Raw genomic sequence first — 23578 nt, forward strand, 5'->3', positions numbered from 1 at the left:
TTTCAACGAGAGGCAGCTGTTCCATGATAGGCCCCCTTTCTGACCTGCAGTTCCCCTCTGAGTCAGGACATTCCTGATTTAGTACATTCAGCCAAGGTGGGTTCCTCTTACTAACATGACCACTTCTTTTGGGAGGAGAAAGAAGGCATTAATACAAAGAATCTTTTTCCTTCTATTTTAGCCAGATTTAGAATAGAAGTCCTTAAAAAAATCACCTGTCATTATTGTTAGTACTGGTAGAGGTGAAGAAAGGATAAGGCCAATGTCCTATAAATTCCATTTAGCAACTGCTCTTCCTAGTTGATGACCAAGGACATGACCAGCCAACCTCTTTACCCTGGCAAATAGAAGTAGCAAATAGATGGCCTCGAGGACCACTTCTCTTCCTAGCCAAAGCTATCCTCGCTCTGTCTGCGCTTTAGGACCTGGGCATCACCCTTGTCTTGGGTCACGTTTTCTCCTCTCCGGAGGCAGGGTAAAGAGGTAGGGGAAGCCTGGAGCACCCCCTGGAGGCTAGAGTGCCCCCCACATTTTGAGTGGTCAGCCTGGGTGGTACTGTTCTACCTTTTGGGTTGCAAGTGTACGTTATACAGTGACCTGCCAAACTGACTTCCATGGGCAAAATTTAGTTTTTCATCTTCTGCCCAATAGTATTTCAGCTGGTGATTTGATTTTGAGATACCGTGTCCTGGTTGTGCCACCAGTGGCTGCCATTGCTGGAAGAGGCAGTGGAAGAGGGGGCAGGGGAGGGAGGAAACTTTTTGTGGGATGATATCATGGAGCTGGGCCTAGCAGAAGCAAACCTCCAAATCACCGACCTCCCCTCCCCATTCTATGAAGTTACTAGATAATATAAACACTCTAGTTCATATAAGACCCCAGCAGTGTAAGAATGCCCCCAATAAAGCCCTTTCCTATAAAGTATAACCCCCTTGTCCAGTCAGGCCCTCTTTTCCACAGAGAAATTTAAATCCCTTTATAAGTGTAAAACCACCATTTTCATCTCTTCCTGCTTTTACCCTAGCCAGAAGGGCTTTGTTTGGGGGTCTAAAGGAAGCTACGCCTCGGGGCCCCTTAAGCTGGAGCTTTGGCATCTTTGGAGCTGGGTTTCTCCATTGTTGAATCTATCTTGTGTCATATATTCCACATTCCAGGGAGCAGTAAGAGCATAAAATACCATAACACAGGCCCATCCAAACAAAATTTAGCAACATTTCACTTTCCAGAGCCAGTGTGAACACTGCAGCTTCTTGTCATCGAAGCACCAATCTCACATACAGCCAGCCTTTCCCCCTGAGAAAGCAGCATTCTACAAGCCCAATACTTGATCTGGGGCACAACCTAGACCCATGTTGCTCTTGTCAGCTCGAGTCCATAGCAGAGATTTAGGGTCATCCAAGGTAAACAAAATGGAAGAGAGGCCTACAGAGCATGGCCTCATGGTTTTAACTTCTTCATGGTATCAATTCTGTTGTCTAATTTAAAACCCAGGTGGGAGACATTCTATCAATAACTCTAATTCCTGTCTCCTGGGAGAAATTTCACTGCCTTTGCAGGTGACCTCTCAGAAGTTTCAGATACCACTCTTTACTAATGCTATTTATACCTTTTCAAAGTTGGGCCAGTTTTTTTTAAGCTCCTTTTCTTCCCTTTAATTTCTAACTCTTGTATTCAAGACCTCTAGGTTTCCATTTTCAGAATTCTGAAGTGATCGTCTCATGTCCCTGCTAACCCTGTTTTTCTGCCACCCCATTTGTGAATTGAGAGGGGTCTCTCTGGAGACAGTCTCCATACCACCTTTTTAAAAAATTTTTATTTTATATTGGAGCATAGTTGATTAACAGTGTTGTATTAGTTTCAGGTATACAGCAGAGTGATTCAGTGATACATATACATGCATCTATTCTTTTTCAAATTCTTTTCCCATTTAGGCTGTTACAGAGTATTGAGCAGAGTTCCCTGTGCTATATAGTAGGTCCTTATTGGTTATCCATTTTAAATATAGCAGTGTGTACATGTCAATCCCAAACTCCCAATCCACACCATCTTTCAAGTAAGTGCCTATCATTTTTTATAGGAACTCACCAACAAAATATTCCTGGGTTTGCATCCCCCAAAGTTTCCAGCTCTAGAATTCCAAATACTTGATATAACCTCATTTACTCTTATGAGTAAGAAAGGTGTTTTCCTCCCTCACCTCTTTTCCCACTGTAGCAAGACCTGGCTCTAGTTTTGTAGGTTATTATTTCACTTTGGTATTACCCAGCCATCTTCATGCAGGGTCATCAAGATTTGAATCTCGCTCTTGGGCTGGTCCTGTTCCAATACCAATGTAATTATAACCCTATTTGTTGGATCTGACGGTCTTTTCCCATAGTCCATGTCATGATAAGTTCAAAGGCTTTTTTCTTGAGCTGATTATGTTACCCCAAGTTTCTAGCTCTAAATCATGAAAAACAGAGTGGGTTTTTTTGTCCACACACCAATTCCTGAAGCCTCTCTTCTGCTGACTGTAGGTTTTTCCCACTGCTTGGGAGAAATCTGATTCCTGGAGCCAGATGTTCCAGGAACTAGTTTTTATCAGTTCCTAATTTGGCTCTTGCGCTATTTATTGTACAGAAGATGATATTGGCCATATAGGGAAGACTTCTTTAATTGTTAATTGATGAATTCTGCTACTTCATGGTTGATCTTACGTCCTGGGGCCCTGAAATATATCACCAGGGTGATAGTCAGTCCTTTGGTCCTTACTGAGAAACAGGACAAGTAAGGAAAGAATAAGCTGGAATAATCAACATATCCCCCCACCACCATCAATCTCCAATCTAAAACCCTGAATACTACCACTGTTACTCATCGTCATAAACCTTGTAGTTCTATTTGATTTATTAAACTATGTGAATTTATTAGTGTGATGAAAACAAAAGTTACTTTAAATAAATAAAATCTTGAATACTGCCACTGTGACAATTGTGAAGAGATCTTTCCCTATACCTACTGATACCAGATTCTATCCCAGAACAGAAGCCTTGCTTTCTCCATGTAGGACTTTGCCCAGGACAAATGCAGCTATTCTTGCCATTTGAGATTCAGAATGAACCTACCCTGAAATCTCAGCCCCTGTATGTGGTATGCTCACCCAGATGTTGGCTGTACCAGATGTTTGTCATATTTCCCATGAGTTATGTGGAGAGCCTGTTTCCATACCAGAGTCCTGCTGCCATTCTTGATTCCCAAAACATAAATGCACAGGGGATTCTCCAAGCCAACAGACTTGAACACAATTTAGGTCTCCAGCTCCACACACTCCTTTCTGATCTCTTAGCTTAATAAGCTAGGTTGGACCAGCTGTCGCTCCCAGAAACTCTTGTGCCTTTTTTCCCCAAGGCTCAGGGCACCAAAAGTCCAGGCCACCCATTTCAAGCTTCCTCTCCTGGCCCTGGCCCTGCTCAGCCTTTATGCGCAGGAGGAGCCAAACCAGCTGCTTGGAGGGAAGAATGAAGGAGAACCTCGAGGAAGAGAACTTTAATTCCTTTTAATTCTGCCAGCCTTCACAGCTTGATGATGGCTGCATTGTGCCCTTCTGAGGACTCGGGATGAAATCTAATGAGTTGTTCATCTGTTCTGGTAGTGTTCTAAACCTGTTGTGCATATACATTCACAAGGAGTGGACATTCTCCATTTCTTTTTTGTCCAAAAATGCTTTGTGATCTTGAGTTGAGCTTATGTGTTAGTTCCTGTTATATGTGTAGTAATATGTATATGGAACTACTGATCAATTTTACTTTTGTTAATATTTTGTACTTGTGTAATTGCTGTCTTTTTACCCAGGCCATAGTAGAGGTGGCACTGGGCAGTAGTCATGGTGATAGTAGTGGCAGTTTTCATTTTGCCCTCTCTTGGGTGTTCCCTTCTCCTTTCTAAGTGGGCCAGGGGCAAAAAAATATTTGAGAATCACTGACTTAGATGTTAGAGTATGACAACATTTGTCCTTGTGTAATTTTAGATTGCCAGGGCTGTATTATCCAGACATGGTAAAGGTACAGTATAAACAGGGCAGTCTCCTTCCAGTTTAGTAATAGGCCAGGGGTGACTTCCTTCGTGTGTAAATGCATGGTTTTGAAGTTCTTAGCACGTCTACTGACCTGTTAGTCAACCGTAAGATAATTTTTTTCTCCAAGTATCTTGGAGGAGATGAGATATAATAGCTGTTTTATCAATTTATTTTTAAAACATATTGCTACATTTACTTCATTTCTCTGTGTATAGATATTTTTTTTCCAAGTTATTGGAAAGTAAGTTGCAGGCATTATGACATTTCACCCCCCAGATACTTCGGTGTGCATCTCCGAAGGACGTTCTTCTACATAGTCAAGAAAATTAACTTTTATTCAGTAATATTCCCAAGCTGTCTTTTACAACTGATATTGACATTGTTACTGATATAGGATTTGATTAAGAATCACACATTATGTTTATTGTTATGCCTCTTTTATCTTCAATCTATAACAATCTGCCTACCTTGCCCCCTCCCCCCAATAACATTGACCTTTTTTAAGGAATGAAATTGAGTTATTTGTAGTGAGGTGGATGGACCTAGAGTCTGTTATACAGAGTGAAGTAAGTCAGAAAGAGAAAAACAAATACCGTATGCTAACGCATATATATGGAATCTAAAAAAAAAAAACGGTACTGAGGAACCTAGTTGCAGGGCAGGAATAAAGAGGTAGACATAGAGAATGGACTTGAGGACATGGGGTGGGAGGGCAAAGCTGGGGCGAAGTGAGAGTGGCATCGACATATATACACTACCGAATGTAAAATAGTTGGCTGGTGGGAAGCAGCAGCATAGCACAGGGAGATCTGCTCGGTGCTTTGCGATGACCTAGAGGGGCATAGGATAGGGAGGATGGGAGGGGAGGCTCAAGAGGGAGGGGATATGGGGACATATGTATGCCTATGCCTGATTCGCTTTGTTGTGCAACAGAAACTAACACAGTATTGTGAAGCAATTATACTCCAATACAGATTTTTAAAAAAAAACAAAAAACACTGACTTTTTTTGAAGGGTCCTGGCCAGTTGTTTTGTAGTTGTTGACTTTTTTAGGGTACATTTCTAAAGGATATGTAGAAATGCAAACAACATACAGAACTGCTGACCTTAGGCCTGGAAATTCCCTATGTTTTGGGTTTTCTCACCTCTCATATCCATGTTATTATGTTGACCTCGAAACACTGGTAGAAGAACAGAGTGAATCAGATGGAGAGAGTTTGTGCATGTTTACTTAGTTACATGCATGTTTAGTTCCTGGAGAGAACTAAACATGCATATAACTAAGTAAATGAATCCCTCAAAAGGAGAGAGCTTTTGAGGGATTCATTACAATTTTTTAGCAAAGCTTACTAAATAGTTGATTTTACTATTTATGGATGATTTTTTGCTATATTCAATTTTTGAATTTATGTTTACAAAGGTTAGCTGTATCATATATTAAAGAAAATGACATAGTCCCCCATATCTCCACCAATTCTGCTTTTAGTACTTGTGCCCCTTAACTAAATTTGATAACATTTCAAATTTTTATTTTTGGCAACTGTTGCCAGGCAGAATCAATGTTAACCATCCATTCAAACGGGTTTGAGCATGTCTCTTATTTGGTTTAGAAATCTAAAAGGCATCTCCTTTTCCAGATACTCTTTTTAAGTGCCAGAACCTGTCCACTTATCTCATCTCCCTTAAACCTCTTTGGTTCCCAGACCAGGGTATTATCTCCTGTCCTTGTCATTTGCTATAGCAATTGCAAAGAATATTGAGATTAGGAATATATTTTATGCTTGAAATGAATTTCTAATCTACTCAGGCCTAAAATAAAGACATATTTCTGACCTCTTCTAGTAGTATGGTAGAACTTAAAATAAACGTCAGCCTGTCTACCCCTTTTTTCTTACTCACTAGCTATCTATGCTTTGTCTCAGAATTTGTCCAAAACAGGCCAGCATTAAGGAAAGGCAGCAGTATGTTGGAAAGTAAGCCTTTTGGTTTTGTTGTGCACAGAACTCAAGGGACACTGCACCTGGTGACTTAAAGCCCTCTGGTCTTTGCCAACTGGGTACCCTCACAAGTTAAGAGTAATCAGGGGAGAAGAGGCCATACCTGCTCCTTCCAGACGGCTTCTGCATTTCTGTTTTGCCAGTGTCATTTTTAAGTTCATGTGTCCCTCTGCCCTCTTTCCTTGAGTTCTACTGACAGCCACAGCCAAAAAGCAGTACAGGCAGGTGTCTCGGGCTCCCCCCCACCATCATTCTTGAACTAAACAGTATGTATTCCATACTATGGAGGGAAATGAAGCAGGATGGTAGTGGCCTAAGAGAGGAACAGTGACCCAAAGCTGGTGGCACAGGGAGTAGTAAGCTTAGGAATGGACCTTCCCTTTAGGATTATGGCTCTGGAATCCTGAGAAGTGTCTCAGCCATGACCGTGTACATCCACACCACGTTTGTTCACGAGTGCTGTGAGAGGCTCTGGAGACACGGGCTGGCCACCTGGGACATAGCCTCATGGACATGCCCAAAGTCAACCTTCCATGTACAGTAAGAAGATCGTGCTGTCAATCGTGACCACATAAGGTCCTACCCTGAGGTCATGCCTGCACAGCTGATTTGGGAAAGATGAGTCTGTTCCAGATGCAAGTAATGAAACTGAAGAAGGTGGAGAGGAAAACCCCAAAACCAAATCAGAGCGGCGGCACCCGACAGAAGGCAGGCAGAGCCCGTGTGTGATGCAGAAGTAGGATGGTCTTGGTCTCTCTCCCGCGCAGACCGCGGTATAACTGATTGGCAATTTCTTTAACACTCAGCGACTACATAAATGCTGTATGTATTCACAACAAAGACTGTGGCGAATTGAAATTTTGATGATCACGAAACACCAAAGGAAAGGCTTATTATTAGACAAGGTGGTTTTTGTCTTTCTGAAAAAAATTCCTTTTGACTCAAACTGTCGTGCATCATAACATTCAACAAAGTGTTTTCCTTTGTTTTGATCCTCTGTGCTGTAATAGTGAAGTTCACTGCCAGCACTGGCATGGGGTAGCTGCCTTGGACAGAATCCACAGGCCTGTACTTGTGGGCAGGAAACAGATTTTGTCAGCAGAGGGAATTATTATTTCTCTTGAATGGACTAGTTTGTCTATTTTTTTTTTCTATTTTGAAACAATTGGGTTATATCTTTGAAAGACTGCTTCTACACCATCACAGAAGAAAGATTTTCTAAAGTTTGAGAAATCTTAGTATTAACTCAGTGATGCTATTTGACCAGGAGAGGGCTGTTTTTTTTAAAAATAGGAACAATTGAAATAACACATAGCAATCATAAGAGTACAGCTTGATAAATTTTCAAACTATACAAGCCTTTAGATCAAGACATAGAACTTATCAAAATACAAGGAGACTCCATGTGCCCCCTGAACAGGCATCACCCCCAGACTCAGGAGTAACCTCCATCCTAGAGTAATTTTGAGTAATTTTGTTTCCTTTTGAATGTTATTGTAAATGGGTTCATGTAGTGTCTGGCTTTTTTTGTAGTGTCTGGCTTTTATTTATGAGTCCGTGTTGTTAAGTGTGATTGTAATTTCTTCATTCTCATTTCTGTGTAGTATTGAAATTTTGTTTGAGATTACATTGAGCCTATACATAAATTTGCGAAGAATTGGTATCTTTACAGTATCAACCTTCCAACCTATGAACATAATATATTCTTCCATTTATTGAGAGTTCTTTGATTTTCCTCATGGTTTTATAGTTTTCAGTTTAGATATCTTGCATGTCTTTTATTAGGTGTGTTCCTAGGTATTTGATGTTATCTGTTGCTATTGTAAATGTATTTTTTGAATGTCACGTTGTTTTAGTTACTGTGTATATAAATCGTTCTTTTTATGTACTGGCCTTGTAGCCAATGATCTTGGTAAATTAGCTTATTGATTATTATACTTTGTGGATTCTTTAATATTTTCTGTGTACCCAACCAGGCCATCTGTGAATAATGAGAGTTACATTTTTCTTTCTAATCTTTTTGCCTTCTATTCATTTTTCTTAACTTACTGCATTGGCTAGGATCAGGCTTGATTTTTGATCACTGTGTCAGATAGAAAAATATTCCAAGGAGTTCCCTAGTAAGAAAAGCAACTGTGAAGTTAAGTTGGTTGATCTGTGAACATCGTATCTAAATTTTAGATGGTATTATGATGGTCTACAAAGCAGCACATTGTACTTTGTAATGCATGCCCACAGGTATGGACTTATATCTTGTCAGCCAGCCACCCTTGTCTTTCCTACCCCTGACAAGCAGAGACTCTCATATATTTGTGCATGAATCCTTAACAGAGTTCTTATAGTCAAATAGGGGTCCAGACAGCTCACTCAAAGTGTTCTTGCCTCAGAGGTGGCATTAAGAGGGAATGTCAAGAAGCAGTTTCAGGAGGGGTGGGGCATTTGGGGTGCGAGATGGTATCCATGGCAACAGTGTGGCATCTGGCTGGTCAGTGACTGGCTGTAGAAGATGCCAGGCCTTCCAAAGTGCCTGCAGCTATCTGAATGAGAAGATTTTGATCAGCAGGATATAGAAGGGAGAATGAGATCTTCTAGATGGAATGCTAGGATGGGAGGCAAAGACTGTAAGAAGTAGAGGCCACTGGAGTCAAGAGATGTTAGTTGCCAGTAGGAGTGAGGCAGGGATCCTGGGTATTTTGGTGGCCTAGAGATGGGGAAGGTGTAAGCCCTTGAGTGGATTCAGGTGTATCAGGTGTGCCTCCAGCTGGCGAGTGCAGAGTAAACATGAGGACACAGACCCTGATAATTGGCAAATAGTATTCCTTCATCTTCTTCTCTGGTGTTGTCTTCTTTCTCGACCTCTTTCTGTATTTCTTTTAATCCCTTTTTGATTTAGTCTTTTTCTCTCAGATTCCCTCTGGGAAGCAATATGATGGAATGACTAACAACTGTTTAGGACAGTATCCTGATCACTTACAGCTATGAGACTGTGGCAGATTACTTACCATTTGAGCCTTGATTTTCTCATCTCTAAAATGCAGACAGTGAAAGTAGCTTTCTCACTGGGTTGGGAAGATTGAATAAAATAATGTATATAAACAAACTGGCCAAAGCCAATGATAAGGGGTCTGTCTGGCTGCCTCTCTCTTGGTCTACCTGGTTCTTTTCCAGAGGTGTTAGTTCTTATCCATTATTCCTTTGTTCTAGAACACTTTCTCTAAACCAGATGTAATGTGGTATTTTTGTTGTTTTCATTGAAAAAAAGGTCTATGTCCTCTATTTTTGATGTACAAAGTGGGTGAGTGCAGTACCTCCCATTGCTGTCAATGTGGTAGATCACTGAAATGACAGTGGGGGGCTCTTGCCTCCTTTCCCCTCCAATATCAGAAGCTCCAAGACCTTGAGCAATTCCTTTAACTCCTCTGGGCCTCAGGGTCCTTATCTATAAATGTAAGGGCCTGAATTAAGTGGATCGTGAGGCCGTAGTCCAACTCTAATTACATCTGTGGGAAGATGCTGAAAGTCAGACCTCTCACTAAATTATGCATGCCCTGAAGAAAGGACTGCCATGTCTGTTTTGTTTACCGTCATATCCCCAACACCTTCAGGATGCCTGACCCATGGAAGATGTTCAATGAATGAATGATTGGATGAATGAATGAAAGAAATTTTTACAACAAGGAAGGTGGCCCACGTTTGCCAGGAATTGTTCTCAGGGCACTGTTGGCTTTATGGGCTCATCTTCTATAACTGAGCTTAAACTCAAAGTTTCTAATTGTAGAAAATGTTTATCAACTCAAATAGTCAAGTAGCATCTCTTTTCAAACTTCCTAAGAAGTTCATGCTCCTCTTTTAATTGCAGTTCATTGCCGTGCTTCATAGTCCTCAGTCTTTGTCATCGTTTAGTAAGTCGCCCATGCGAAGGTAAATACTCTGTTTTTGAAAGCACAGTGTATAATTACACAACATCATAGCACCATCTGCAAGGTGCTGTGCCATTTTCTTAACTTCTGAAGGCAGCATCACCTATCTCATTTTACAAAGAGGGAACAGGCTGAAAGCAAGGAGCATTCCTTGGACTTCTAAGTTCCTGCTTAAAATACACGACTGGCTCTGACTAGTGCATACCACCGTCAGGCTCCTTCATACATCCTCTGGCCCAGCAGTCCCTTTGGAGACCGAGCCTTCGTCCTAACCCCTCACAGGGCCCCTACTGGCTTTCCTGTCAGTTATCTGTGAAACTTCCAATTCTCATTCCTGCTCTGTACCACTCTCCTCTCTCTCCCTCCTTCGAATGGTTGATTCCTGAGGGAAAGAATATTTATGACTAACATCGTGTCTAGCCTTGAAGGGTAAATGTGGTCCCTACCTTCAAGGTTAAGAATTAATTGGAAATATAACCCATTCAATCACTTATTATCGTAGTTGATTCAGGCTGCTATAGTACCACAGACTGGGGAGCTAACAAACAACAGAAATTTATTTCTCACTGTTCTGGAGGCTGGAAGTTTGAGATCAAGTTTGCCAGCATGGTTGGGTGAGGGCTCCCCTCCAGGTCACAGACTTGTGTCCTCAGATAGCTGTGCCCTTGTGACCTAATCACCTCCCAAAAGCCCCTCCCCCTAATATCACATAGGGCATTAGGATTTCAACATATGAATTTTGGGGGTCACAAACATTCAGACCGTAGCACTCATCAGCTATTTCTTGAACTCCTCCTTTGGTTAGAGAACATAAGATTCCAGGTATAGGACAGTTTGGTGTGGTAGAAGATACCATACAATCAAGAGCCAAAATGGTGTAGTACACACTAAGAGTACTGTGTAGATTTGAGGGAATCAGGACATCCAATTAGCCAAAAGCTTAGATTCTCTTTCAAAATGGGTATATACTATTCCTGAAGACATTATGAAAGTTTGCTTTCTGGGAAACTTTGGTTTACCCTCTGGTGTTAGTTCTGTCAGCAGAGCTGGTAACTTGTATAACAATATTGTGAAAATGTCAAAACATTTCTAAAACCTGAAGTGAGAAAATTGAATAATGCCATAACTTGTTTACTCTCCAAACTTCGGTAAAACAGTGATTATAAATGATTTTCTTTAGATAAAGTCAGAAAAGTACTTTCCAGGACATGTAACTTCTGTTTACGCTGGGGCATCATCACCTTCCCTCATTATCTTGCCAAAACTTTTATGGCAGAAGACTGGTAAGAGGAGAAGCAATGACACAGGGGCAGTGCCGAGAACCACCAGAGCATCCACTGCATTGGAGAAATGGTTTTCTGTGTCAAGTCGTCAGTTCTCCCTTCTCGTTTACTAACAACATTCTAACAACAACAAGCTTAGCCATTTTCTGTGTCTGAATGTCTGAAAACATTTGATAGCAATTGAGGGTTGGCTGCCATGATGTCACCATCAAAAAATCACAAGAGAGACTCTAATGACTTCTAAATATAATCTGCCAGTTCTGAACTTATTTTGCATGTTCGGGAAAAGCAGTTGGCATTATGTAGGAAAGGAATAATGAAAACCTGCCCTTGCCAGTCAGTCCCTGGCAGGACTTTGCTTTATAAACTTGTCATCTGTGATCTAGTCTTCAGTCTCATTTGTTCACTTCTGAGTCCAGAATTCAGTGGTTGGAGGAGGCACCTGAGAAACCAGTTGGTGGGAAGATTGTTCAGTCTTTCCAGACAGGAAAGGGATGATCCTTTAGCTAATTCTCCCTAATAGAATCACTAAGAAAACCAAGCTCCTGGAAGATGGCTTATAAGTAAAGATTGAGTGGAACAGAAAACTTTAGTGGGTCACCAGAGCACTAAGCTCTGTTAGCTATTTAATGAGAATTTGGATCCAGTGGAGAACAGCTGGCAGGAAAGCTTAACTCGTTCCCCTCCCTCTCCTTCCCAGATGCTGGACAGAGAGTAGCAATTCTAGCCCGTAGCTAGAAGACAACCCTTACGATCCAGCATCTTTAGAGTTTGCCCTTCTACTTTGGGTAAAACGCCCTCTCTAAAATGAGTTAGCTCCTAGATACAGCAGAAAAGACAAAACTGGTTGGGTTTTGCCACTGCGTGTTAAGTCACCTTGGTTTGAAAAACTCTTACTCCTCTGCCCTCTCAGAATCACATATGGAATGTGCAGTCGACTTCTAAACATAAAGCAACAGCTCTGTATGCTATCAATTTAGGAAAAGTAATTGGCACCATCTGTGAAAGGATTGGTTATGAGAGCCTGCCCTTCGTGGCTGGGTACTAGGACAGGCATGGAGCCGACATGAGCACAGAGGTTTCCAGGCCTCCTCCTGTATGCAGTTAACCTCTCCTCGGTTGTGGTTTGGTCCATCGTTGTATTCCTTTGCTTTTAAAATTTTGAAATGCCCCTAAAATTGAGTATTTCTTACTCAGAGCTAATATTTAGTTGCTTGAGGAAGGACTTTTCAAAATCATGTATTTTTTTTAAAGTCATATATTTAATTTGTATATATGCCCCTGTATTTTGCCACAGCAATTTTAAGCCTTTGATAAGCTAATGTGTAATGTCTACCAGTATATTTTTGGTGTTGTTTTGTCCTTTTCAGAAACAAAATTGTTCTTATCTGCAATCCTTGGTATTCTATCACACCTGCATTTTTCTTGAAGATTTTTCATCACCTACAGGATCTTTAAGGGCCTCAGAACTGCTAGGAAGCAGACCCAACACCAAAGAAGTTTGGTGAAAACAGACTTGGCTAATGTAAAGTGTCAGATGATGATTTCTGACTTTAAAGAACTTTTCATTGGTTTTAGATGGTAGGCTCTGTGTTAAGGGTTGGGCTTTCTCTGGCATGTGATTTGACACGAGTTCCAAGAACAATCAGCTAGTATAGGGTTTGCAGAAGGAAGCATTGTGCTCCCTGTTAATCAGCTGTCCTCTGTTCCTCCCTCATCCCTCTTCTGATTTTAGTGGTGCTTCATGCCCCACCTCCAGCCAAGATCAAACGGGAGCTGCACAGCCCCTCCTCTGAGCTGTCGTCCTGTAGCCATGAACAGGCTCTCGGTGCTAATTATGGAGAAAAGTGCCTCTACAACTATTGGTAAGTGGAGCCAGAGGAAGGCTGGCCTGGAAGTGGCCGGCACGCTGATTGCTTTCAGTATTATTCAGCAGATGCTCAGTGTAGCGCACCCCATCTTTCGTGGCAGTGTAATGATCCTCTAGGTGTAGCCAGTCCAAATGCGGCTTTGTCTGCACGTAAAATGCAAAACTGTTAAATCGGCTCTCCGGGGGTACTGAGTTCATGGGGTACTGAGCCCTCCTAAGGGAAAGAACCTTGAATGCTGGGATATTTGATCTGTGGCTTCGAGGGAGGGAATATATGCTTCTTCATGTCTATCATATGTTAATGTGAACTTTAAGCACCAAAGAAGTAATCTTCAAATCAGAATATATGAAAAAGTCCCCATGCTTGTGCCCTTTACTTAAGAATATCCAGGCCCCAGGAATGAAGCTTTAATTTTAAATCATTCTTTGCTCTGGAAGATAAACACAGACCTGCCTGAAAGGGGGAGGAGAAGAGTTCAGTGATGTTACAGCAGAAATTTATCTTCAATAAAGATTCTAATTCCTGGGAACCCTGGAATTCTTGGAGAGGGGGCCAGAAAACTCCTCCCAAGGCATACTTTCTCCCCTCATCTATCCACGCCTGCACACGCATACATGGAGAATTCTTTTAGAAAAGGGGAAAAAGGAAACCGGAAGCAGAGGCTAAAATTATCTTTGAGAAGAATCACTAGAAGTGTTAAACAAGTCCCTGTGACGCAGTGTGTTTGTCACTTTTCAGAGGTACAAATATTCCCTCGGGGCTGCCAGCAATTTAACTATGTTAATGCTGTCATTTCCTGGCAACCGTGGGCTGCAAGCTGGACCTGGTGACCATGCTAATGGCTTCATTGCAGCTAAATGGTTCCTTCTCTTTTTCTGTTTACAGTGCCTATGATAGGAAGCCTCCCTCTGGGTTCAAGCCATTAACCCCTCCTACCACCCCACTGTCGCCTACCCATCAGAATTCCCTATTTCCCCCGCCTCAGGCAACTCTGCCCACCTCGGCACATGCCCCTGCAGCTGGCCCAGTACCAGGTGTGGGCCCCACCCCCAGCCCTCATTCACTTCCAGAACCTGGACCACAGCAGCAAACCTTTGCGGTCCCCCGGCCGCCACATCAGCCCCTGCAGATGCCAAAGATGATGCCTGAAAGCCAGTATCCATCAGAACAGAGGTGGGTGCATATCTGGGCTTCCTTTACTGCCTCCTTCCCCCTCCCCTTTACCTCCCAGGGAGAGGGGAAGCAGTTAGTCATATTTACCAGGTACCTATAAAGTTCTCATTCCATTGAGACATCTTGTGAGGTAAGACTACTAATAATATGAATATGACCTGTTTATATATCACCCTGTACTTGAGGTACTGCACATGGGTTATAGACATTACGACCTCCTTGTGAAGTAGGTAGGGGAGAGGTAGCTGGTACTCTCCCCATTGCAGAGGCAGAGGAAGAGGGGCCTGCCCAGGATGCACAGTCCGTTGACCATGGCTGAGGGCAGGTTTCCTGGCTCCTCATTGGATGCTGCCTGCTAGAATTGCACTTTGGTTTATGCTACCCATAAATACTTTATTACCATTTTACTTACGTATTAGGGAAGATTGCTGAGTTATAGGAGGTATTATTACTCATTTGATTTTTAACACATTTTTACAGTAGGGGATTACCCAAGGACCTTATTTATAATTTTTCACTTTTGAGATAGAGATCTTGACTTCACTCCAGGTAGTTCTACATTCTTAATAAGGAAATTGAGGCATCAGGAATAACTTATCCAAAGTCATTAATTCTCAGAAAAACTAAGATGTAAACGGAATCTACTCTGCAAACACCAAACTTAACCTCTTAGGTCCCAGCCTTCAAAGTCCATTATCTGCAGTATTCTAGAACTTTGGATGCTTGTCACCTTCCTTTATACAGGATATTCTGCGGACCTGTCTTTTTTTTACTTCAAGTCCCTCTGGGATGAGGAGATAACATAGCGGGTAGTTGTCTGTGGTTACCAAGGGCTGCCAGGTGGTGACCGTTGTTTGTCCTTTCTGTCTTTCTTGCTCTGCATAGGTGGGTGTGGGGGAGGAGGACAGGAGAGGAAGGATGTATGAGTGTTTCTTCCCCTGGCCTGGTCCAACTCAGATGCCTGCTGGTATTTAATTGGAGGTCACTTTCTTTATTTCTAGATGAAATGCAGAAAAGTAAACACTCTTGCCTGGTTCCAATTCCCTTCCCCCTTTGCTGTGAAAGTCACCATAAAGAACTATATAACTTGTTTGGTTAGTGTTTATTCCCCTGCTGAAGCCAGGGGGCCACAAACGCCAGTGATATATGGGGCCTGAGGAGAGAGTGCTTACTGGGGGCTGGCTTAGTTGTGGGCCTTGCTTTCCACAGGGAGCTCATCTGAAGGAGACAGCTACCATGAAGCTTTTGCTAGTTCTTGCCTTGTAGTAATAGTCTTATAGTTTTTCAAAATTTGGAAATTTGGATTTTTATGTAGAAATTCCAGGTTTGTTTGAGGTTTTTTTGTTTTGTTTTGTTTTGTTTTAAGCTGGCAACTAATTCAAATTTAAAACAGCAGTAACACTTTGCAGACTAAACAAAACCTCTCTGGGGGCAGAATCACCCTCAGGCCTGCCAGCTTGTGAACTTGAGCCTGGATACCATTTTTATTTCAATAATTTTTCTGGTTTTATGTTTTTAAACAGTATCTTTCTGATTTTCTGCAGGGATTATTAATTGAAGAGGAGGGTTGGGGTGGGGTATATGTTTGGTATTTGAAATAATTAGCAAACTTTATATTTATTACACCATATAGAAAGGAAAATTACTTTGTGTTCAGTCTATTTTATTCCTATTTCCTCCCAATCTCTGTTTCTTATCCAGGGGCCTGTGTAAACAGATGGTGTCAATGGCTAACTACACTGGGGGAGAAATCCCCTAGTTCTGCTGTGGTTATTCATCCCCTTGCAGCCCTGGCAGACAGGGAGCCTTAGTCTCAGTGATGAAGTAGGTTTGCCTCCTCCCAAAAGGAGGACATTTGATCCCTGAGATTTGAGTGTCTGTCCTCAGGTGTCCAAAGGCAGGAGCCAGAAAGTAGGTATTTCTTTTGGGGGGTGATTCCTCCCTGAAATCTGCTTGTCCGCCTTGCACTCACTTCCCCTTACCCTCTGCCTTTAGGAATGGTGGGTCTGAAATAAAAAGACCTCATACACACGGGAGTGATAGAGATCCTTGAGAAAATTGGGGTGAAGGGCAGGCGCCTAGGGAGGTAAAATACAAGCAAGACTGGGTGCTTAGGCTTCTACCCCAGACCACTGTAGTCTCCAAGCTGAGGGTACACAAGAGTCCCCGTGGGGGGCTATTAATAATGCAGATTTCTTGCTCTACCCCAGAGATGGAGTTGTGGTTTTGGGGCAGGACCTGGAAATATTATTGTCACACTTTGGGACATCATGGTGCCACCCTCTCTTCTACCCCCCACGCCTACTCCAACCCATCTTTTTTTTCTTTTTAAGCAGCAAGTACCCAATACTCTGAATTTTGTTCTTATTGCCCTTGTCTGTTATTAATGAGATTTGATATCTGTGTGATGCAGAATACATCAAAAACATGACAATTGATTTTGCTTGTAGATACTGGATAGCGTGCATAAAATGAGACAAACTAAAATCCCTAGTCTGATTTTGTAAAAGTAATAGGAATTGTAGTCATGTATGATTACAAGCTTAATAATTACATATTCAATAACTTATACGTGCCTGAAAGTGGGGGAGATTACTTTAGTTTGTAACTGTAGCTTGTTCTTTGCTGACTTTTAATTTAAATTAGAGGGAATATTGCTTCAAAACTAACCCCATAACAAAAATGTGATATTTTGCAGGATAGAAGGAAATATAGTCTTATTTGAGCTTTTTTTTTAACAGCTCTGTAACCAAGGCAGAGTAAAAAAACAAAAACCCCGTTTTACAGATAAGGAAAAAAAATCAGACCTCAGAGCATCTAAAGGACTTCCTAAAGGTCACATAGCCAAATACAGGGTCCTACATTTAGAAGCCAAAACATTAACATATAAGTACACCATTTTGGTTATGCTTGCAGGAGGGAGGTTGCTAACAATCTACTGAAAGCTGAGTAAGGGACCTTGAGAAATCCATTTCGACCTTGAATTTTATCTATCTCTTTATCTCCTAAACTACCAGAACTTTATCCATCTCTTAAACTACAAAATCCTACTTAATTCCCACATCACTTATCTAAGCCCACATTGTAACACCTATATTTTCTGTTTTGCTCACAGAGTGCCTTATTTCTTCAGTTGAATAGAGCAAACTCTTTGAGGTTTAAAAATCATGACTTAGACCCCTTTCTTTAGACCACATTTAGCTCAGTATCTTGTCTTCAATGTTTATTGATAGCGATTGTTTGCTAAGATTATACTTTAAACAAGTAAAATATAATCCAGTCAAGAGTACATTCTTAATGTTTTGTATAATCTTAGTATATAATTCTTTACAACTCAAAATTCATTTTTAGAAGATAAATACTGTGTTTGAAAGCCGTGATTTATGTTCGTTATTTCCTCCCCTCAAGGAGGAGAAAAAAAAAAAAACCATGCAATTTGGCATGTTCAGACATGTTCCATTTATCCTTAAAGAGCAGCTGCTCCTTGAAAAGGAAGAGTGCTTCTCATGCAGCTTTTCCACTCTCACAGGAGTTTTCACTGTGCTGTTTACGATGTTTACATGTGCTGGGTGGAGGAACTTAGAAAACATTCCTATGTTATGCCCATAGTCCTGGCCAGATATGTTTTCATCTTTACTATTCCATTTGTCATTCCATCTCAAGTTGAGTCCCCACAATTCAACTGAAGAGGCTCCACTAAGAAAAACATCATCTAAGAATTTTGGAATACACTGCTGTCACACTTACGTGGCATCAAGAAGCAAAAACTCAAGAAAAGACAAAATTTAAGGAGATACCCCTGATGGTGGAAAAATCCTCTGCTTCTTGATGCTTCCTAAGGGCATCAGTATCGCAATAGGCTATCACACTGAAATCGATAGTCAGAACCGAGTCCCCAGAGTCATCAAGAAAGGGTCCGTTGTGTACCACACAATCTAAAGGAGTGAATGGCCTGATTGAGAAGGTTCCCTCAGTGGTTATGATCGAAACTTCAGAGCTTAAAGGATGAGCCTACGTTTTCTAGAATTGTGATTTAATAGAAAACTATTTATTCCCTAAAGATGCTAGATTAAGAGATGTAATAAATGCAAGTTTTTCTCTTGCTTCTACTTCCTCTCTTAAAGTCCATCCCTAATAAATGGCTATTCATTTTTGTCCTTCATATTTTGTAGTTTTTAGAGAGGGAAGAACTTGACAGTGAGTCACACTTGTAGCCTGTCTGACGCATGCCTCTCCACGCACTCCTGTTAACAGCGTGTTATGTGTGGCAGCGCAAATTCACTTTAGGATCCAAAACTGAGTTTCATAGATGCTTAATGGAACCTTCTTTGACAAACTGAATAATGTACTTCTAATGGTTCGAGTATGGGGTTTTTTTGGTTCTGAATCTTAAAAGGGCTTGTTTTCTGCATTTCCCCGTGTTTACTATAGGTTTTTTTGGGGGGTGGGGGGTTGTTTTTGGGTTTTTAAATTTTTTTTACCTTTTATCAAGCTAAAGGAAATTTCCTTCTTTCCCTAGTGTACTGACATTTTTTAATATGACTACATACTGAGTCTTATCAAACACTTTTTCTGCCTCTATTGAGAGGATCAAACAAATTTTCTCCTTTAATTTTTCAATGTTATGAATTACATTGAGTTATATGAAGCCAACCTCATATACTTGTGATAAGGCAAAATTATTTGTTATGTATTATCATTTATACATTGCTGGGCTAGGTTTTCCAATATATATTTAGGACTTCTGCATTTGTATTTATGATTAAGAATAATGTATACTTTCTCTTTCTTATATTGTCCTTGTTGGGTTTTAGCATTGAGGTTATACTCACCAAATGAGTAGAGGGTATTCTCCTTTCTACATATTCCAGAATAGCTCGTGTGAATTTGGGGTTTTTCATTCCTTGAATTTTTGGAAGAATTTACCAGTAAAACCATTTGGGCCTGATGTTTTCTTTGTGGGAAGATTTTTTAATTACTGGTTGCTTCAGTGTCTTCACCTTTTATGGTCTTGCTCTGGGGATTCCTATTTAATTGAGTGAATTTAATAAATTATTTTTCTAGGAATTTTTCTGTTTTACGAGTTTTAAAATTAATTGGCATAAAGCTGTTCGTAATGTCCTTTTAACAACCTCTATAGCATCTGTTTATCCATTTTTCATTTTTGATACTATTTATTTAGACCTTCTTAGTCTTAGCAGATTATGTCACTCATCTTTTCAACAAATCAACTCTGCCTTTGCTCATTCTTTCTATTGGATGTTTTCTATTTCATTGATTTCTGCTCCTACTAAAATGTTTTACTCTATTTTCTTTGCTTATTCTGTTTTTTCTAACTTCTTTGGTTGGATGATTTGCTCATTAATTTTTTTAGCTTTCTTTCTTTATACTATAACCATATAACCAAATAAAATTTCTCCTAAGGCTGGGGTGACCAAACATTCAGTTTTTCCTGGGTCACTTATGGTTTATGAAAGTAATTGCTAATAGCTTCCCTTTTCACTCCCCAAAATATCATGGCTGGGACAATCAGTTATTTGATCTCCCTTCCCAAGTCCTGCTTTAGCTGTATCCCACAGGTTCTGATTTGTGGTATTTAAAAAATTCAGTTCCAAGTGTTTTCTATTATTTCTTCAATCCTGGAGTTCTTAAAATATATATTTCTTGATTTCCAAACATATGGGAGTTTTCTAGCTGCCTGGACTACATGACTGTTATTTAAATGTCATCAAGAGGGTATTTAAAAACAATTATAGAAACAATTGTACAAATAGTCTAGGCCAATGGCTCTGGAGTTGGACAGACTAACAGCCTGAGATTGAATCCCAGCTCTGCTACTTCCTATCTAAGAATTTTGGAATACACTGCTCTCTCACTTACGTCTCTCCTATCTGTGGACCTCAGGCAGGCATTTAACTTTTCTAGGCTTTGGTTTCTTCATCTGAAAATGGGAGAATACTAGCTCATTGGGTGAATCAGATGAAGTCACACTGGCACAGGGAAAGTACTCAATGTTTCCATGACAATTTTATGTCAAAAATCACTTTTATGTTCTATAAAGAAAATTATCCTAAAGGAATCTTCGTTAAATGATGTAGATACTACAACAGAAACTTTAGTTGGTTCACTGTTTAATGTTAAGTTTTAAAAATGTAAAGCTCCCTGTATCCCTAAATCTTTTCATCATTAGACTTACTAATGTTGTACACGTAAAACTAATACTTTCACCATCTAATCTCCTGGTAACATCTTGTATTTACATCACCTTTTTTCTTCCATATTAGATCATGAGAAATCAGACAAATATCTAGGCCTTTAAAGGACATATTTTGTTCCTCATCTCTTTATGTTTTACCATAGTTTAGATAGGCCAATTTGAGTTTAAGCCAATTTGAGTTTAAGCAATGCCAACAGGCCTCACAGAGTCCTGAGAGCTGTTTCAGAGTTCTTTGGTGGGCTTTTTAGGGACAATGTGTGGGTTTTGTTTTGCAGCAGTGCCTGGCTCTTGGTATATGTCAGGAAAATCAATATTATGTGAAGTTAGGTGGTATGTTACCACCCGGAATAAAAGTCAGCATTCTCTTTCTGAGACAGGAGACCGACTGACTAGGCAGCTAGGAGACTCTTACTTTGTGTGGAGGAAAGTCTTCTCCCAGTTCCTTAAGATCGTCCCTTACATTTGAATACCTTCTGAATTTAGCTTACTGTGCGGGTCAGGGTGGCATGGGCAGTTGATGGTGACATTTGAAGGTAACATAAAATCAAGAACTCAACAGCGTGCTGGGCCCTGTCTCACACAGTATCTTATGTAATCTTTACGACAGATCTTTGGGACAAGTAACCCGACTGTCCTTATTTTCCTGATGAGGAAACTGAGGCTCAGAGCATTTACGTAACTAACCCAAGGTCACACAGCTAGTAAGGGGTAGAGATTGGATTTCAGCCCAGTGTGTTCTGACTTCGCAGCCAGAGCCTCTTACCCAGCTATGCTGCTTCTCTATTTTCTATCTTCTCTTAGCTTTAACGGAAATATTAAGTACGTGGTGGTGGTTTCTTAGCCAATTTTCTGTATCATCTCTCGGCTAGCCTCTGAACTGTCACCCTACTTCACCTGGCACCCATAGCCAGCCACTGTGTAGCCTTCGTTGAATCCACACTTTTCTCCTTTTTTCTCTAAGGATTGTGTTTACTCTATGTGTTGGCAGCAGAAACCGAAAAGGAAATGCAGAAAAAGCATCTAACGGTTTTCATAATGTAAACCAAATGTTGGTAGTGTGGGTGAGCTCTTGGGAGGAAAGGCGCTATATAAATCTGACAAATAAATAAATAACTGATTCTTTAAATAAACTGGCACTGAAAAAAGCCTTAATCTGTAACCTATTGAATTTAGGCTTGCTCAGTAGTCAGAAGTCTCCTTTTGCTCACCAACTGTGAGCTCACTATGGCCTGAAATCTGTTGGGATCACGGGGTGAGGGGGTGGTGGAAGGGGGGAGTGGTTATCAGGAGGAAGAAGAGGTCTGTTAGGAACCGAGCCACCCCTCCACTGAAAATGATTGCCTGCCTCAGTAAACAAGAGGCATCTCTGTCATAGCTGTGCTATGTATACAACACATTCTTAGATACTTCAGAAGGATTGCAGAAAGGGGAAGGGGGTTCAAATGAAGGTCAGTGAGTAAAGTTCACAGAATGTATTTGAGGACAAGAACTGAATCACTTTACTAATCTCTGCAAATAAAAGCCATTATCGGCAGCAAGCTCTGAGAGAATCTTTCTTCCAAATATGTTGGTTTTGTGACCTACCCTTAAGCTCCCCTTTGCCACCCCCGCTCCCTCAAAACAAACTAGGACAAAACAATCCCAGTTATAGAATCTGTTCTGCAGATCCCAGGCCTGTAATCCCAGGCCATGCATCCTTAAAGTTATGCTGGGGGGAGGGGATGAGGGTTGCTGGCTGGTGCCCACCTGGAAGTACCTTTTCCTGAGGGGGCCATAGAAGACCAACTCTCGAGTTTCATTCTGGAAAGTGAGAAGATGAGCGCTGAGTGGAAGTGCAGTGATTGGGCCTGCCAGCTGCACAGGCTCTGGTTACAGAACTGAGCGGTTCGGTGCTGTCTCAGAGCCATCAAAGAAGTGATTTGTGGAGGTTACTTTGGAAGGTGCTAGGAAGGTTGCAGAGCGGGGGAGGGAGAGAACATGGAAAGTGGGTGCCCTCATTACTGTTCCTGCTAGCATAAACTTTGGGTACTTTATTTTAAAAAGCCCTAAAGAGTATCTTCACTTTCTTTTCTGCCCACTTCTTCAGAATTTGCGTTAAAAAAAAATCAGGTGCAGCATGCTCCTGGTGCCTGTATTCTAAATGTCAAGCCTAAACCCAAGTTTCAGATTTACACTTCAAAGACCACAGAAGGGTTTCCTTAAATAACAGCAACCTTGAAAATTGCGCTCCTGGTGACAATCCACTGTAATGCATTCAGTGCCCACTGAACCTTACAGAGTTCATAAAGCTTGTTTAAATAATTGGCCAGGCAGATTCTGATGCTTTTGGTGTCTGGGATAAAAGGATAAATATATATAAAATAGTTTGGTGATCTTCATGTTATAAAATGGTCTTGTGCTGCTGCTTTTAGTAAGATAGTAAAGACTCACAGAGTGAGAGCCACGCTATACCCTGATCTAAACAGTGTTTTATCTGCACACAAATCTCTTCAGTTTAAGATTTTAAGTCTTGATGTTCTAGAAATCTATTGGCCACCTGTTGTCACAGATTGATTCAGATCAAATTCAAATTATTTGATTAAAACTATTAATAGGATCAAACTAAAAGTAGAGAGTAAGACCTTAATATTATAGGGTTACATTGTTGACTTTTAAAACTTACTTTTTTGATTACTAATGAAGTTAAACTTTTTGTCTATGACCATTTGCATCCCTTCTTTAGTGATTTCCCCGTTTATGTTCTTTACCCATTTTTTCTGTTGGCGTGTCCATCTTTTATTGATTTTTTAAAAGCTCTTTATATCAACAGTATTAACATTACTGTATCTGTTAGAGATTTTTCCTCAGTTTGTTTAATTTGGGGCCTTGTTTCTGGTATTTTCTGACTATTATAGATTTTTCCCCCCAGTTTATTGTTTTTCTTTAGGTTTCTGGTGTTTATTGACTTACAGAAATTTATACAAGGAGATATATCCATATTTATCTTCATGATTTCTGCTGTTGTTATGATGTATTGAAAGGTTTTTCCTCACTCCAAGATATGTTTTCATATATATTTACTAT

The 23578-nt window shown here is 40.7% G+C and overlaps 1 protein-coding gene across 1 annotated transcript in view; it reads left to right on the top strand.

Moving 5' to 3' along the window:
- ETV5 (ETS variant transcription factor 5) overlaps positions 1 to 23578 on the top strand; it is a 55528-nt gene that overhangs the window by 13622 nt on the left and 18328 nt on the right. The window contains exons 6-7 of the mRNA XM_061194379.1: positions 12990 to 13119; positions 14011 to 14298. Of these exons, the coding sequence (XP_061050362.1) occupies positions 12990 to 13119; positions 14011 to 14298 (418 nt within the window). The remainder of the gene's footprint in view (positions 1 to 12989; positions 13120 to 14010; positions 14299 to 23578) is intronic.

The sequence above is a fragment of the Eubalaena glacialis genome, chromosome 6, assembly GCF_028564815.1.
Source record: "Eubalaena glacialis isolate mEubGla1 chromosome 6, mEubGla1.1.hap2.+ XY, whole genome shotgun sequence".
Taxonomy (NCBI): Eukaryota; Metazoa; Chordata; class Mammalia; order Artiodactyla; family Balaenidae; genus Eubalaena; species Eubalaena glacialis.